The 17,177-nt window shown below is 38.8% G+C and overlaps 1 protein-coding gene across 1 annotated transcript in view; it reads right to left on the reverse strand.

Annotated features, from left to right (window-relative positions):
• Positions 1–14,397: 14,397 nt before the first annotated feature.
• The window catches only part of ZRANB2 (zinc finger RANBP2-type containing 2), a 16,249-nt gene continuing 13,469 nt past the window's right edge, over positions 14,398–17,177 (reverse strand). Inside the window, exons 9-10 of the mRNA XM_017880098.1 lie at positions 16,063–16,221; positions 14,398–15,051 (exon numbers count right to left, since the gene is read on the reverse strand). Of these exons, the coding sequence (XP_017735587.1) occupies positions 15,018–15,051; positions 16,063–16,221 (193 nt within the window). The 3' untranslated portion in view covers positions 14,398–15,017. The remainder of the gene's footprint in view (positions 15,052–16,062; positions 16,222–17,177) is intronic.

The following is a 17,177-nucleotide window of genomic DNA, read 5'->3' on the forward strand; positions in this document are numbered from 1 at the left end:
AGAAGTTTTTTCTTTTTTTTTTTTTTTTTTTTTTTTTTTTTTTTTTAACTCAAAGCCCAGGGAAAAGCTTTATTTTTATATTTAGGTTTGATGAATGAACAGCCATGCAGAACATGGCTGGACATGACTGGACACAAAGGATGTGGCCTAATGGTGATGGACAGAGTGGGGAAACCCAGCAAGACTGCTTTGAACAATTTCCTTTCCCCTGAGTATGGGGCAGGACTCCTCGGGTATGAAGGTCTTCCAGGGAGAAGGAAGAGAGTGACCTTGCTAGGTTTTATGGCTAGCTTTGGGAGAGATGAGTTCTAGTTTCTATGACCTGCCTTGGGGAAAACAAATTCTGATTTCTATGACTCATTCTGCAGGAGAAAAGGGGACAGGAACCAGGAGGGAAGGACAAAGACTAGGCTTCTGAGACCTTCCAGTCTCCTCTGGGTCATAGTAGTCCGCATGCCAAGGTGCCATACTTTGGGGTTTAATGAGCCCTGACAGCAGGTCCTTGCAGATTTCAGAGGCAACCTGTGATCTAAGTAATTGGTTTTTAGTCCCTCAATTTCAGAGGACTTTAGCAAAGCCTGGTTGAAATGACCAAGTGTTAGAAGAACCTCTTCAAAGTTGAAATTCATCAAGTTCTTCAGCTGAGGGCGTAAGAATCCCAGATGTAAGGTTAGGAAGAGTTAGGACTTCTGGAGTCTTCCCTGCACGCCCTGACTCGAGCATCAAAAGGTCAGAAGCTCACAGTATGTGATCCTCCTGTGGCTAGCAGTGATGTGTTTTAGAGTAGCATGTTCAGAATGAAATTGCCACACTTAAGCCTCAAGGGCCTTTTGAAGTCATGCGTGGCTCACACTGGCCTCATAGGAACACAGGTGCTCCAGGACCCAATGGGTTCAGGACTAGGTGGGGGGAAACTTCAACCCTGAAAACATCCTCCTGCTATCTAGACCAGCCTGCCCCACGGCCAAGAGCCGTGAGAAACCCAGCCACCCCTTGGGTTGCACCCCTGCCAGTGCTAGAATTTTGCCCTTCCTGGGCAGAAAAGCTCAACATTTGGCTCAGGACATAACTGGAAAGAAATACCCACCATGTTTTTCACAGTGGGGCATGAAAATACAGGGAGGCAGGAGCCTGATGTGTCTGTGGCCACCCAGCAGGAGGTGGATGGGCTGCGCTTCTCAGGTTGCTTTGAGGAGCCTTCCTTTAGTGGGGAGGGAGTGCCTTTCCTGAAGAAGTCCTTGGGCAGGACATGCTGATCCTGAATGAGTCCTAAGAAGTACAGGTTTCCCAAGACCCGAAGACAGCAAGCCTGTGCTCCCAGCCAGCGTTGGTGGCATCTGGGTTCCGGGCAGGTGAAGCTGACGTGGTCTGGCGCCCACAGGCACACTCTTGGCATCTCCTCAGGCGGTTTTCAAGGGTGGGTTCCAGCCAGGTAAGTCCTAGGCACTCCTGCTGCAGGCCACTTTCAATGACTTACATTCCCCAAACCATCAAGTCCCAACTTTGCTGGCACACAGTGTCAACTGGGGTGTCCCGCGGGGTGGGTGAGGGGTGTCAGGGACTCTTCTGGCCTTGTCACCCAGACCCCCACCCCTGTCCTTAGGGTCCCTGCACTCAGCGGCTGTTCTGGGGCCAGGCACTCTGGACGCCCCATGGCGCACATGCGTCTACTCTGACTTATGCCCAATTCACTGGAGTCTGTGGGAACTGATGCTGGTGAGGACACCACTGTTCTCAGAGTCATCTCTGCTTGTGGATTCTTCTCAGCGCAAATGTAGCACCTGATACGATATTTTTTTCTTTTGTTTTAGAGATGGGGGTCTTGCTCTGTTACAGCCCAGGCTGGAGTGCCGTGGCACAATAACAGCTCACTTGACCTCTCGGGTTTGAGCGATCCTCCCATTTCAGCCTCCTTAGTAGCTGGGACCACAGGCATGGCACCACCACAGCTGGCCTGAATTTTCTTTAATGGTTTGTAGTTTCCATCAAACTAAACACTAATCAAAGGATAGCATTATACAGTATGTGAAATTATAACATTAATATATTTTTTCCTTAAAAAAAAAGTCATATTAATACATGTATGATAGGGTTGGCTGCTGGGAGAAAATCTGGCCATTCTGGGAAAGTTCTTTCTTGTGGGAAAGTTTACAACTACGGTGCTGCAAGACCTGTGTGCACAAGTAGGTGACATATCTGGGATCACTGGCTTTGTCGGCATCCCTAGATTTTGTGCAAATTCAGCTTTCCCTTTACATGAAGAGAGACCAGCACTGCCCCATGGAGAGCAGAAGGCCCAGGAAGGTCCATCCATGGCCTTTGCCTCTTAAAAGAAACGTCTACTCTGACTTATGTTCACATCACCTTCTCCTGAAGATTCCAGAAGTAAAGGATAAATAAGAAAAGCAGGATGGCACTTTGGGAGGCCGAGGCGGCTGCATCACCTGAGGTCAAGAGTTCGAGACCAGCCTGGCCAACATGGAGAAACCTCATCTCTTCTAAAAATACTAAATTAGCCGGGCATGGTGGTGTATGCCTGTAATCCCAGCTACTCGGGAGGTTGAGGCAGGAAAATTGCTTGAACTCGGGAAGTGGAGTTTGCGGTGAGCTGGGATTGCACCATTGCACTCCAGCCTGGGCAACAAGAGCAAAACTCTCACACACACATACACACACAAGAAAGAAAAGGAAAAGGAAGGAAAGAAGGAAAGGAAAGAAGAAAGGAAAGGAAAGAAGAGAGGGAAGGAAAGAAGAAAGGGAAGGGAAGGGAAGAAGAAAGGGAAGGGAAGGGAAGAAGAAAGGGAAGGGAAGGGAAGAAGAAAGGGAAGGGAAGGGAACAAAGGGAAGGGAAGGGGAAAAGGAAAAGGAAAAGGAAGGAAGGAAGGGCAAGTTGGCCTCTCCTGGAACCCCAGCACCGTGGGAAGTCAAGGCAGGCTAACCTCTTGAGCCCAGGGGTTCGAGACCAGCGTGCGTGCTACTGCACTCCTGCCTAGGTGAAAGCAAGACCCTGCCTCAAAAGAAAAAAAAAAAAAAAAAAGGCCAAGTACAGTGGCTCACGCCTGTAACTCCAGCACTTTGGGAGGCTTGAAGCAGGTGGATCCCTTGAGTCCAGAAGTTTGAGACCAGCCTGGGCAATGTGGCAAAACCCCATCTATACAAAAAGTGCAAAACATTATTTGGGTGTGTTGGTGCACACCTGTGGTCCCAAGTACTCGGGAGGCTGACGTGGGAGGATCACCTGAGTCTGACAACTTGAGGTTGCAGTGAGCTGTGCTTATGCCACTGCACCCCAGCTTGGGCAACAGAGAGACCCTCAAAAACCACCAGAAGTTTCCCTTCCAGCAGCAGCACAAACTAAATCTTAATCAAGAGGTTAACATAAAGACTAATGTCATGGATATTATACATCTCCTGATTATGGTGTGTGATGAGAAAAGTCACTTGACATCTGTAATAATCTTTCCAAAAAAATCCAGACTCCCAACCTAATTGTGAAAATGATGAGCCAAGAATGGAGGTCATTCTACAGGATATCAGTCCAGGAACCCTCGAGAATACCGAGGTCATGAAAACAAAATGAGAAAATGAAAAATGACAATGGGGAGACAACTAAATGTAATGTGGCACCCTTGACGGGGTACTGGAATAAAAAGGACCTAAGTGGAAAAGTTGGTGAAATTCAAATATAATCTCAATTCAGTTAACAATGTGCAAATATTGGATTCTTGGTTTTTGCAGATACACTATGGTAAGATATTAACAATAGGGAAACTGGATGAGAGGTGTAGGGGAGCTAAGTAGCTTTGTAACCTTCCCGTAAATTTAAACTTACTCCAGAAATAAAGTTCAAAAAAGATTCCCATAAAGGCCTTGAGTTTTTCTATTTCCTTATTTTAGTTAACTAGATTACTTGGATTTATAGATGGGTACTGTTCTATTGTTTTGAGGCATAAAATTCATACAGCAAAGTGCAAAAATGTTAATTTTTTTAACATATGTACACACAATTGTTAACTACCATCCAGATGTCTATATACAATTCTAACAACCAGAAGGTCCCTTGTGTCCCAACCCAACTAATAATCACCATGACCTGAGGTAATCACTGTTTTGACTTCAGCCACAATAGCTAAAAGTTGCAGTCTTTGAACTTCACATAAACAGAATCAGACTGTGTACTTGTTTGTGTGTCCTGTATGGCTGACCTCCATAAGTGCTCCACGCATTATGTTGTTAGGTATATTATTCTTTAAATGTCAATGAAATCAAGTTGGTTTTCAATTCTATATTCTTATTTTCTACGGCTTGCATCAATTCTGAAAGTGTAGAAATTTCTATTATTGTGGATTCCTCTATTTTTGTCATACAATTCCATTAGTTTTTATGTATTTTGAAGCTTAGTAGGTGTATATGTTTGAGATTGATAGACTCCATCAACACGAAAGGACCTTTGTTACCTCAATGCTCAAATTTTTCCAAAATTAATATAATCACTCTAGGTTTCTTCTAATTTCTTCAGATCTTTTTATCATGGTTTACATTTTCCATCTATTTATTTGTAGCCTATCTGTGTCTGTATGTTTCCAGTAGGTTTCTTGTAAGAGCATATAGGCCTTGCTTCTTTCATCCAGTGTGACAATGCTCTCAGAACTGGGGCGTTTAATCATTACATTTAGTGTAATTATGAGTATGGTAGGGTTTCTCTAATTTGCTCATTTCCTTTTTCTGGTTCCTTTTGGATCAAGCATTTATAATTTCATTTTCCTCCCTACTTTGGGAGTATTTGCAGTATCCTTCAAGATGATGTGCCAATCTGTGTATAACAACCTTACAATAGTGTTCTTCCACTTCTCCCCTTGGCCTACGTGCTCTTGCTGCTGTGTATCTTACTAAGTTCCACAATTTACTGTATTTGCTGTAGTCAATTATCTTCCAAAGAAACTCTAAATATATCTACCCACATAACATTTCCTGTGCTCTCACCTTGTGTAGGACCAGATTGCTGATACGTTTTCTTCTGCCAAAAAAATCCTTTAGTATTTTCTGCATTAGGTCTGTTGGTGAATTCTTTAAGATTTTGAAGAGCTTAAGTTTGTAGTTCACATACGTTTTTGAAAGATATTTTCACTGAGTACAGAATATTAGACTGGTAGTTTTTCTTTCAGTACGTTGAGGTGGCACCATCCTTTGGCTTGCATTGCTTCTGACAAGTTGGCTGTCATCCTTAGAACTGTTCCTCTATACAGTACCTTATTCCCCACCCCCACCCCCCACGGTTGCCTTAAGGATTTTAATCACTGCCTTTTTCTTCCCCATCTTCCTATGCTTAGGGTTTTTCAAGCTTGTTGCCTTTGTGGTAGTTTCCTCAAAGGCATATGATTTCCTTATAATAGTACTCATCTGAAGACTTGAAGAGGAACTTCTGCAGATTTCCAGAAACATCTGTGAACCTCTCCTCTGGTACTTTCTGTATTACCTTTAGTGGTCTTGGGCTTTCTGCCCACCTGTTTCATCTTAACTCAGGGAGATTGCAGAGGTCCATCCAGGTACCTCCCTGCGATGTGTCCTAGAAATTCTCTCGAGTAAGCTGGAAGCATTAATAGGACTCACCTTGTTTTCCTTTCTCAGGTACCGCTCCTCTACAGCCTTAATGTACTGAAAAATGCTGCTTGATAAATTGTGTCTAGTTTGTTACAGGTTGAAGGGTAAATCTTGGCCTGAAGCAGAAGTTCTCTGCTCTTTTTTTCCTCTGAATTATGTTTGATCTGCCAGTATTTTCCTGTATTCTTGAGAGCTTAAAGACTTAATTTTCTCTAGTGTAGGCTTTCAAAGTCACACAATTCCAAGCACTGCTTTAGCTGCATCTCACAGGTGTTGACAAATTGTATTTTCTTATTTTTTGAGACAGTGTCTCGCTCTGGCACCGAGGCTGGAGTGCAATGGTGCGAACTCGGCTCATTGAAACCTCCGCCTCCCGGGTTCAAGGCATTCTCCTGCCTCAGCCTCCCGAGTAGCTGGGACTACAGGTGCGTGCCACCACGCCTGGCTTTTTTGTATTTTTAGTAGAGACTGGGTTTCAGCGTGTTAGCCAGGATGGTCTCGATCTCCTGACCTCGTGATCCATCCGCCTCGGCCTCTAAAGTGCTGGGATTACAGGCGTAAGCCACTGCACCTGGCCTGATAAATTGTATTTTCATTCAAAAAAATTCCACTGCTATTTGCTGATCAATGGGGATGTTTAATTCCAAACTTTTACTTTTCCCATTCTCTTATTTCCAAACTGAAAATACATATTACAAATACACAATTGGTTTTGTCAATTTATCTTAACTCTGATACTCTGGATTAACTGGAGTGTATAATCCACTTCTAGGTACAACAGTTTAACTGGCTTGCTATTTTGTCATTGTCTCTTAAAAAACTAATTTGTTTTTAATCATTTTCATTACTCCAACTTTTCCCCTCTACTTCGTTATACCTTTATTATTCTCTCAGTGGTTATGGAGATTAAAATATGGTTCCATGATTTATTAGAGTCTACCTTAAATACTACTTTTACCATTTACTGAGGAATGAATCTCACAATGGCTCAAATTACCTATTTCCACATTTTAAACTTCTTAAAACACTATTGGTCTTTGTCACGTAGTTACCCTAAAATTTAGTGTTTTGATCATATAAATTTGTAATAACTTTAATTTGCTTAAGACTTTTTACTATTCCCTTACCATCCAGTATGGTTCTTTCGGATCTATTCTCCAAGCAGTGGGCAATCTGTATTAAAACTAACTAGGTCACTTCAAACTGTTTACTATTTTCCAACTGTTCTTCGCGTACAATGTAAATTCCCTTCTATGGCTTACGAGGCTTGCATGACAGGTGCTCTAACTCTACAATTCTGTCTTAAGACCATTTTTTTCCCCAAGCTATTTACTGGCTTATCATCATATCCAGGAGCAGACTTAGCCCCGCTGGCACTGAACTCTTAAGAATTCAGCTACCAAGTATAATTTGCCTGACCCCAAGGTTTTATACTTACTGTCCTAAGAGCAGTATACACCTACCCCTTTTATATCCTTTGTAGCCATCAGAATTGTTATCCTTGCTTCAATCAAGGTATCTAACATTAGTTCACTGCCTAACATGCAGTAATATAATTCATTAGTATGTTTAAATGTTCGTACTGTGAATATTCTAATTTTTCAGATACTCTCAAATTAGCCTCTGAAAGGGCTGTGCTAACTTATCCTCTAATAAAAAAAAATTAAGGATGTTACAAAAATAGACCATACTGATTCAAACAGCCCCAGAAAATATAATCAAAAGGGCACTAAGCAATGATACCAGAATGCAGTGGTGCCTAAAATGAATGATCAATGTTTAACTTATATTAAGCGTTAAATGTCTTTGGAGTCCTTGAACAAGACTTTCTTTTGCATCTACATTAACTATAAAACCTGACATCTCCTTCCCTCCTAATCTTTACCAACAGATGAACAGTCTCCAAAAGTAGAGAAAACATAGTGTAGGTTTGCTAATTTCCAATGGCTTCACCAAAATTACAGGTTACACATTTTATGTCTCCCTTATCAGTCATCAGTGCTTCAAAATGTAGTTTTTCACAGTCAGGTAGCTGCCCTAGACTTTATGATATGCAATACTTTATGGGAGGTCTGAATTTAAACACATTTTCATTAACACTAATTTGAGGAAAAAAACCAAAACTTTCCTTATTCTATTTTCTTCCTTCTTAGCACTCTTCTATCCCAGGGTTTTAGTGCCACAGGTACTATGTGTGCAGCCTGAGAATATTGATGTAGTCTTCATTACATCAGAGTCTACTGATGCAGACTTTACCAGTCTCTTCTGGTAGAATTAACTCCTTAACCTTTCCCTTTTTGTGATTCTAAGGTATCAATAATAACGAATAGGAGACATAATTGTGAGTGTGATATAGGGCAACACAATCTTGTAATTCTAACTGCACCATTTACAAAGGTGGAAATATTTTCTATTCTCATGTCACATTTGCTGATATCACACTAAAATTCTTAGGCTCTAATACATTATTCAACTTATAAGAATACAGATAATTTGTTTTCCCTGATCAGAATTCTGATACATGGAAACAGCTGCTGAAAAAGCAACATTTTTGACAGGTTCACAGTCAACAGCTAGATTAGGGTTAACAGTGCCACTAAGAGTTAATACGAGGATAGACTATAATTAATTGGATTTGCTTCATCCAAAACTGAACACTTCCATTTTGGTTTTGACTTTTAGGTGTTTATTTCATTACTTACCACAGAAATAGCTCATTAACAGTGTTATTATATAAGCCAAAATAAATGTCCAAACCATTTGTCAGTTAAAATCTGCTTTACTGGTCTAGTTATCAAGCAGTTATGTATTTTATATTTTCTTGTATTGAAAGCTTTTTAACTATACTTATAAAATTTGGTTCTACCTAGTACATGATATGCCTGTTCATAGTTATTTTAACCTAACAAAGCATTTTGAACTCTTATCATCTGCTCCTCCCAGTTAGGTGAATTACTTTTTGATTTGTTGCTTATTTTGCCAATGATGCACCCAATACACTTACTTCAGTTGTTTATCAATAGGAAATACAACATGAGACGCAGGTTTGGTGAATAGAGGATTTAGGGAGAATTTAAATGCAGTAAAATTGCCTGTATGACATGTGAAGGGAGACACAGACCAGGCATAGTAGCTCACACCTATAATCCTAGCACTTTCGGAGGCCAAGACAGGAATATCACTTGAGTCCAGGAATTCGAGACCAGCCTGCACAACACTGCAAGACCCATCTTGACAAAATAAATAAATAAATAAATAAGAGATACACAGGAGGCAGCTACATACATGGATCTGGTGCTCTAGAAAGAATAAGTGGGAAATAGGCATCTGAGAATATATACACACACACACACGTATACATATACGTACATATATGTATATATACATGTGCGTGTGTGTGTATATATATATATGAAATATCTGTAAACATGGAGAAGGGATAAAAACTGTCAATATTTGTTGTATACATATGTGCCACTTTATTATTTATAGTAATTCCCACAAGGTAGAAACAGTCATTTTCATTTTATAGGTGTAACAACTTAGGCATAAAGAATGTCCCCAGTCACTCAGTTACCATGAACTAAACTGAAGTCAGCAGAAGAACCAGATAGTAACCAAGTATCAGTGACAACTCTACCACTGCATCACACCCATTAAAGTAAACTTGAGTTCCTATTACTTTTAGGTTGGAGGTACTAAGCCTTTGTGATAACCTCACCAATAACAGGTTATAGATGTTTCACTTTAGGACAGGAGCAAAATCCCACTGTTCTGTGTTAAACACTTAGGTATTCAAATTATCAATATTCTGTAGTCAATATTCACTGTGGTCCAGTTTGATTCCGACATCATTACTACAAAGTTCCCTGTCCTTCTCTGAGGTTTCCCACAGCCATCGTATTTTGAGCTCCCTAAAAAAATAAAATATTCAGTGTTGCGAAGAGAATAACCTTAGCTTGCCTTACTCATCTATAAACTTGTCCTTCAAAACTGCATGTCAACTCGTTAAGAGTTTGCCTCTATTCAGGCAAAACTGTTCCTATTTTATCAGAGGCTTTATCTCTAACCTGAAGAACAATAGGCCCTCTGTATTCACGGGTTCTATATCCAGCATCCATGGATTCAACACCTGCAAATTAAAAATATTCAGGGGAAAAGAAAACCCTACAAAGTTCCAAAGACAATACCTGAATTTGCCACATGGTGTTACGCTGAATCTATGTGAAGTAACGTATGGCATTGTATTAGGGTTACTCTAGAGATGATTTAAAGTATATGAGAGGATATACACAAGTTACATGCAAATACCATGCTGTTTTATGTAAGGGACTTGAGCACCCTTGAATTTTAGTATCTGTGGGTGATCCTGGAACCAATTCCCCACAGACACAAGTACAATCGTATTTTATAAGAGCTTTTCTCCTACTAAATTGAGGTTAGGGGAAGGAGTTGTCCTATGCATTTTTAGCTTCAAATTTAGGTATTTTTATTTCTTTGAATAAAATAGTATAGCTTTCCTCAAAATCTTTTTAGATATATTTTAATCACGCACTGAAGTATTTAGAATGTTAATGTTAATGTTAACATTTTTCTTACCCCGGCACCTTTTATTTTGCTAAACAAATATTTAAGAACTATTACTACATGTTTATTTTTTGTATCTGTGTGTAATGTTACAACACCCTTATTTAAGCAGCCAGGTAGTTCAATGTGGCTGGGGGAAAAAAAAACCCATTAAGTGTTTACTGCTCACTCTCAATGACTACAAACTTGGCTGTAATGCAATCTGGACCCATCCCTCCTCATACTGTAATTAACTGTGGAGGCTCTCATTTAATGTTGAAGGCACCCCCCACCACCTTGCCACGGCTCTAGAACCCACGTTTTCTCCTATTTGATACCTCTCCAAAAATTCTTCCCTCCCTCTCTCCATCTACTTTCCCTTCTATCAGAGAATAAAGGCTTGCCAAAGGTCAAAAAACTCAATTTAAAAAATAAATAACAAGTATAAAATAAATATACCTGAGTAGATATATAAAAGAAATAGAGACAAATCTTTCTTATAGAAAAATTCCAAATACTGTGTACATACTTAACCCCAAAAGGATGTGGAACTTAATTCTCCCGTCTTACTATGATGATAGGCTATACTTGGTATAACCTGATTTGAAAGAATAAGAGTAGATAAAAGGAGAAATAGTAACTGCAATGGTGAATCAGGGCAAACCCTACCTTAACCAAATGACGACTGTTAACATTCCCAGTGAAGTCACAGGGTTATGATGTACCCTCCATAGGAAGTGACGAGAAAGACACTTTTCCTCTGTGGTATTCTCTGCAAAACCCCATAGTCTCAGTCTAATTATGAGAAAAACCAGTCAAATACAGAATGCAGTGGTGGATATTCTAGAGGATACCTGGCTAGTACTCTCTAAGATTATCAAAATCATAAAAAATAAGGAAAGAATGAAAAACTGTCATAGAACAGAAGAGAATAGGAAGATATTAGTAGTACAAGATGGTACTCTAGATTATGGAATATCCTAAGGGGAAACATCCTAACATTCAAGTAAAATCTGTAATTAATAGTAATATACCAATGTTGGTTTTGGTTTTGAGAAATATACATACATGGTAATATAAGGCGCTAATGACTGTAGAAACTTGGTGAGGGTATATGAGAACTGTCTGCACAATCTTTGCAACTTTTCTGTAAATCTAAAGTTATCCAAAATAGTGTTTGTCTAACCTCCCTAACTATAATTGGCTGAAATTATATATTCTCTGCCAAATTAGCAGACTAAAACATACCTGACCATTGGGCTTAACAATTTCACATTTATTTTCTCAAAGAGTTTTGGCTTTTATTAGACATAATACTGAAAATTTCCATCACGTTTGGGGGTGAATCCCTACTTTGCTATTCCGGTGGCTTCCTTGGGCAAGTTTTTAATTTCCCTGTGCTTTAACCCTCCTTTTCGCGAAACAGAAGATATGCAAGAGTATATACCCTCACAAGATTATAGGGCGAATTAGATAATGCCTGCAAATCTCACACACGAAACTGTCTTTTATACACACACACACACACACACAGTCTTTTAGTTAAACCTGTCTACTCAATTTTCCCAGAAACAGAAATACCATTTCCAGGTAAGGAAAGCCATGAGATTATTTCTATTTAAAAAATATTTAACCCTTATGTCAAAAACAGGGGGCAAAGTGGAGAAATTCCCTACCTTCTTACCAACATCCACAACACCAGCTATATAAACAAGAGAGCAAGAAGGGGAGATGACATGGTTTCAAAGACCTAATTAAGCTTGGTAATTGTGCCTAGAGATGATCTTGTATTTAGATCTAGTTCTAAACTTGGACATTTATTACCAGATATCATTCAATATTGTTTAGATGAAAGGATTCCAAATAGAAACTTAAGAAAACTTAGCTGTTAAGTGGACAGCTGAGTGCTTTATATAAGGTGACAGTTTAAGAGTAGTTACAGAAGCACACTGATATGGTATTTTACCACACGGAATGAGGGATGTAATGTTCTGGCAAGAAGTGTGCAACTAATTTAGGAGCTCTATTTAAAAAGAAAAAAAAAAGATTAAAATTAAAAATTCTGAGGTTGCAGTGATAATGGCTTTGGAATTTAAAATACCAAGCAATCATATATAAAAGGTAGGTGAATATAAAGAGTATAAAAAATTAACACATCAAAGGTAACAAAGAAAACTGTAATTAGTTTAAAAATGAACATTAGATCAGAGTTTAAAAATCTCTAGTTTATTTCTAACAAACACCACTTGATGCTTGACTCACAGGCTTTATTTACATTTGTCTACAGTATCATTTCCTTATGAAATGAACTAGTACAGTTTAGTTAAACCAAATGAAATCATAATCATCAGAATTGTCTGTAAACTACTATTAGCTAAATTATAACCTTGCATTTGCTTAGTACAGCCAAAGTTTTAAATACAGAAAGCACAAGAATAAACCAATGGTAACATGTAGAATCTAGATCATCTGGGTAATTTAGAAGGTAGACTTTCAAAAAGTCTGAGGCACAATTACAAGTGAGTAAAAGTTCTTGTGCAACCTACATAAACGCAGCAAAGAAAATTAAGACATACAAACATGGGAAAGCTCACTGTAAAATATTATCAAAATATTTCTACATTAGATATTTTGCTTTCATTTTAGATCAGCTGAAGAGAAAACATTCATTTTAAAATAAAACATATATTTTGTTTGGTCTGTCTACGAAATATCTTAAAATGTCGTAATTTTTTATTTAAATTGCAGCAGACAATGTTATGGAAAAAAAACAAGAAAAGAAATCAATATCCCATAACAAAAGCCCCAAGCACAATACAACCCCAACACCTGTTGATTTTCTTTTGATTACTTACCTTGCCACTCTGTCACTGGAAATACTCGTTACAGCCAGAACCTTTTCATTTTTAAACCGAAACAGAACCCAAACAACCTGAACGCTCACTCGGCAACGCATTCTAACTTCTTGCGACATCGCACCTCCGCACGCTTTTCCGCTACCTCTCTCTCTGCAATCGGCCCCTCATGAATTTTTTGCTTAATCATGTCGCAGATCACACGCCTCCTCCACCTTGTTATTCCGCCGCCACCTCCGTACTGCAGTCAATGTTTACTCAGCTCTAACATCTTGAGGCACACTGTTCACTCGTAATTCCATGTCTCCCATCCTGGCCTTCTCACACACAAGGCCAAATATCTTTACCAGCTTACTTCAATTTGCCTCATTGATATGATTCTAGCTTTTCCTCCATTCATATTGGTACTCAGCTTCTCTCGCACGCTCACTCCACCGCTCCTCTTACCCCCTCCGCGCTCAACATTTGAGATGCTCTTTATCCAAAGCAACCATCCACTCACATCAGACGAAGCAGATACAACTCTTCCTCGCCACTCTCTCCTCCTTTTGCCCTCAAATTGTGTGTCAACAAGCGCCAATAAATCCCCAACTTCTCTCCTCTGCCGCTGCCACCTCCGGTCACCCAGCTCTCTCTCTCCCGCTCTAAATGTGGAGCAAACAAGCTCACAGCTGGGCTAACAGCAGACCCAACTCGATCCTCTAAGGGGCCACCTTCAGCGACGGGAATCTTCCAAGACCGGTTTACCCAGTCTGGCTGCTTACAATATACGTCTTACTTCTTTCTCTTGATCGAGACTCCACTTGACATCTGGTTAACAAGCATAAACAGGCTTGCGACTGCTCTTTTCCACAAGTAATCCCGCCCTCTCGCCCCCCTCTCCACACCTAGCTTCCCCAGTTTGCTCCCAAAACCACGTCTCGGCCGCTAAGTCCTCCCTCGCTCTTCGCATCGCGCACACGCGCTCGCTCTCCCTCTCGCTCGCGCCGCGGCTCCTCTCTCTAGGACGCAACGTACTTTTGTCCCTCCCGCTGCCACGCCTGGCTTCTCTCCAATCGCACGTGCTTCGTCCACTCCACTGATGACAGCACGCTCTCTTTTGGCGACCCCCTCCTTCTCCCGCTCTCCGCTCTCTCTCCCTAACTCTTCTCTCAACCTCTCACAAATAAACCACGCAGCTGTATTGTCTTGAAAAGCAATGAAAGGCTGCACCTCTACTAGCAGCATTTAGCAGCTTCTGACCAAGTAACGACCCCAATCTCCTTCTTGTACGAAAACTCATGCCTTCATGCCTGAACCTCCGCTCTTTCCTTTAAGATGTCACCTCTCCCTTACTAACATCTATCTCTTTTCTCTCTGCACTCTGCGCCGGAAACCAGAATGGCGCCTGCTCCCAGCAAGCTGCCTGTCGGCGCCTCCTGTCAGACATAAGGAGAGAGCAGGCATTCAAGTAAGCTAGAGCTAAATTTCAGCATTCATTCTTAAGACTGTGAAAGTATACAAAATTCAGTACCATGATGCTAGCAAAAAAATTAAAAACTGAGATAGGAACTTACACACATAAAATTATATGTTTAGACTTTGGATATGAGCCCAGTTATATATATAAATACAATTAAAAATTCTCTACAATTTCAAAAGAATCTCATTTCAAAATATAGCCACCTCTCAATTATTTAAGATACTGAAGAAAAGCCTTGCAAAAATGTGTAAAATTACAGAAAATGTACAACAAAAGCATATAAACTTGGTAATGGAAGTGTGACTAAAGCAATCTCTGTGACACGGTGTAGAAAGTGTAAGAAGTCTATTATGTAAAAAGATACAGCAAGGCTTCTGTGTATGAGAAAATATATTCATAAATAAGTTTTGGAAATCTAGGTCACACAAGATGATTGTACAATTTGCTATAGGGTTATATTCATGCAGCTAGTATGAATAAGTCAATATCAACCTGGGTAAAGTAGTGGTGTTCCGTAGGGGTTGGCCCTGGGCTCAGGGTTGTTTAGTGTTTTCACCAATCACCTGGCTTATGGAATAGAGAACATGTTCATTAAGTTTAGATGACAACAAACTAGGGGGATTATATGTGGCTAAGATAAAAATTTGCAGAAGTGGTAAGAAAGCAACAGAATGAATTCCACTCAAAAACAGAGTAATTTTTTAACAAAGAAACAAATGCAGAGAAACAAGACTGTGTGTAATCTTAACATCTAAACTCCAAAATGTGAAGAAGCAAAACTAATCATTCTGTACAAGTAGGAATCATGAGATAATCCTACCACTGAACCCAGCAATCAATAGACTTTACATAATCTTTATTTTCACGAGCTAATAAAATATGAAAAATTTGCAACTACAAATAAAGCCATTAAAATGACTATATAATTGAGAACAGAGAAAATTAATGAAACTAAGTAATTAGCCTGTTGCAGAAAAGGCTGACAGATGACAGTTGCACTCTTCCAATATTAAAAGTGTCAGTACACATAAAGTAACCTAACATAGGCCTTTCTCAAAAAAGATTTGGACTGCAATATGAAAAATGTATTAGCTACAAGGAGTAATTTCCTTATAGATAAAGGGTATGAGGCATTTGCTGTGGAAATGCATTTACACATATTTAAATGAGGACAGATTCCCAGTGATCTGAAAGTTAATTTTTTATTAGATGCTCTAGAATTCTTGACTATTAGTATTGAAAGAAGCCTAAACATAAAAGTCAACTCATAAATTACTTCGACATATAGCTCCTCAATTGCAATCTCAAAAGACAGAAATAACCGAGAGTTGGCTATAAAAATTATAAATGGAAATAAAAATTTAAACAATAAAATGATCAAAGAATGGTTTGATCTACAATTCTAAACAAACTGATCAAAATACAAAGGATAAACAAAGTAATGTTTTTTTGAAGTTCAAAGTTGAAAAGTAGAAAGTTGGAACACAGGAGATAATAAAAATCTAACCCTTGACTAGGAAAGTTTATCTATTAAACACACTTAAGAACACCCATTCTTATTTCTACAGAAACCCAAACCTTTCGGGTGACCGTGATCTTGTTCGTCTTTTTTTGCGATCACCAGATGAAGAAGATCTAGAACGACTTCTCTTTCTGTTCCTCTCAGGAGAAGATGATGAACTTGAGTAAGATCTTTTTCGTGGGGAAGAAGAGCCCCTGTGGGACCTGGAGCTGGATCTTCATTGATTGAGAAACAAATCAAACATTTCATTAAAAGAAGAAATAAGGAAGATTATTTAGTTATCAGATAGCTCCAAAAACAAACAGGATTTATAACAACTATGAAAATTTTATAAGGAAGAATACTTACTGCTTACTCAACAGAAGACTTCTGGATCAACCATGAAAACATTCTACTTAAAACATTATTTTAATTTTTCTCTTTAAAATTTTATCATGTGTAATTAAAACCCTGCTTACTATATCAAAATAGAATTTAAAACTTTTTTTAAGACTTTCCAAAGTATACACAAATATTATAGTATTATAAAATCAGCAGGTAACTGCATTAACAAGACTTTATGTTTAGAAACTACATCCTTACATTTGAGGAGAAAATATGTATCTTATATACCACTTCCCAAGGAAAATAAACACAATTCCATGTGGAATTATTCAACTCATTAAACTGTTACGGAAAAATCAGGCACATGGGACAGAAACAAGACTAGTAACTGTACTAAATTGCGAAATATTCAAAAATAAATAAAAAGTAACTTTAAAATGATTTATATTTACAATACTTATTTTTATGAAAACCCACTATTTATGAAGTATGAAGTGTTGACATTCACATGCTTCACGTAGAAGTAAATGTGTAAATGTTTAAATACAATTTTTTTTCTTCACTTGTATATTTTGGTTGAAGGAATTTAGCTCAAACTTCCCAAAAAATTCACCTTTGGGCTTAAAATAAAACCAGAAAGCCCAAAAGGAGAATTCTTTGGAAAGTTACAAGCAATGAAAAAATGGGAAGAATATGAAGGCTGTTCTGTAAACCTTAATTATAATGGTTCCCAAAGGGAATACCATAACTTAGGGATTTTTACCTATAAAGCACTTAAATAATAATGGTAACAATAAAAAATAATTTGCTCTCTACTTCAGTTTTTTTTTTTTTTTTTTTTTTTTTT

The sequence above is a fragment of the Rhinopithecus bieti genome, unplaced genomic scaffold (genome assembly GCF_001698545.2).
Source record: "Rhinopithecus bieti isolate Rb0 unplaced genomic scaffold, ASM169854v2 scaffold_11941, whole genome shotgun sequence".
NCBI lineage: Eukaryota > Metazoa > Chordata > Mammalia > Primates > Cercopithecidae > Rhinopithecus > Rhinopithecus bieti.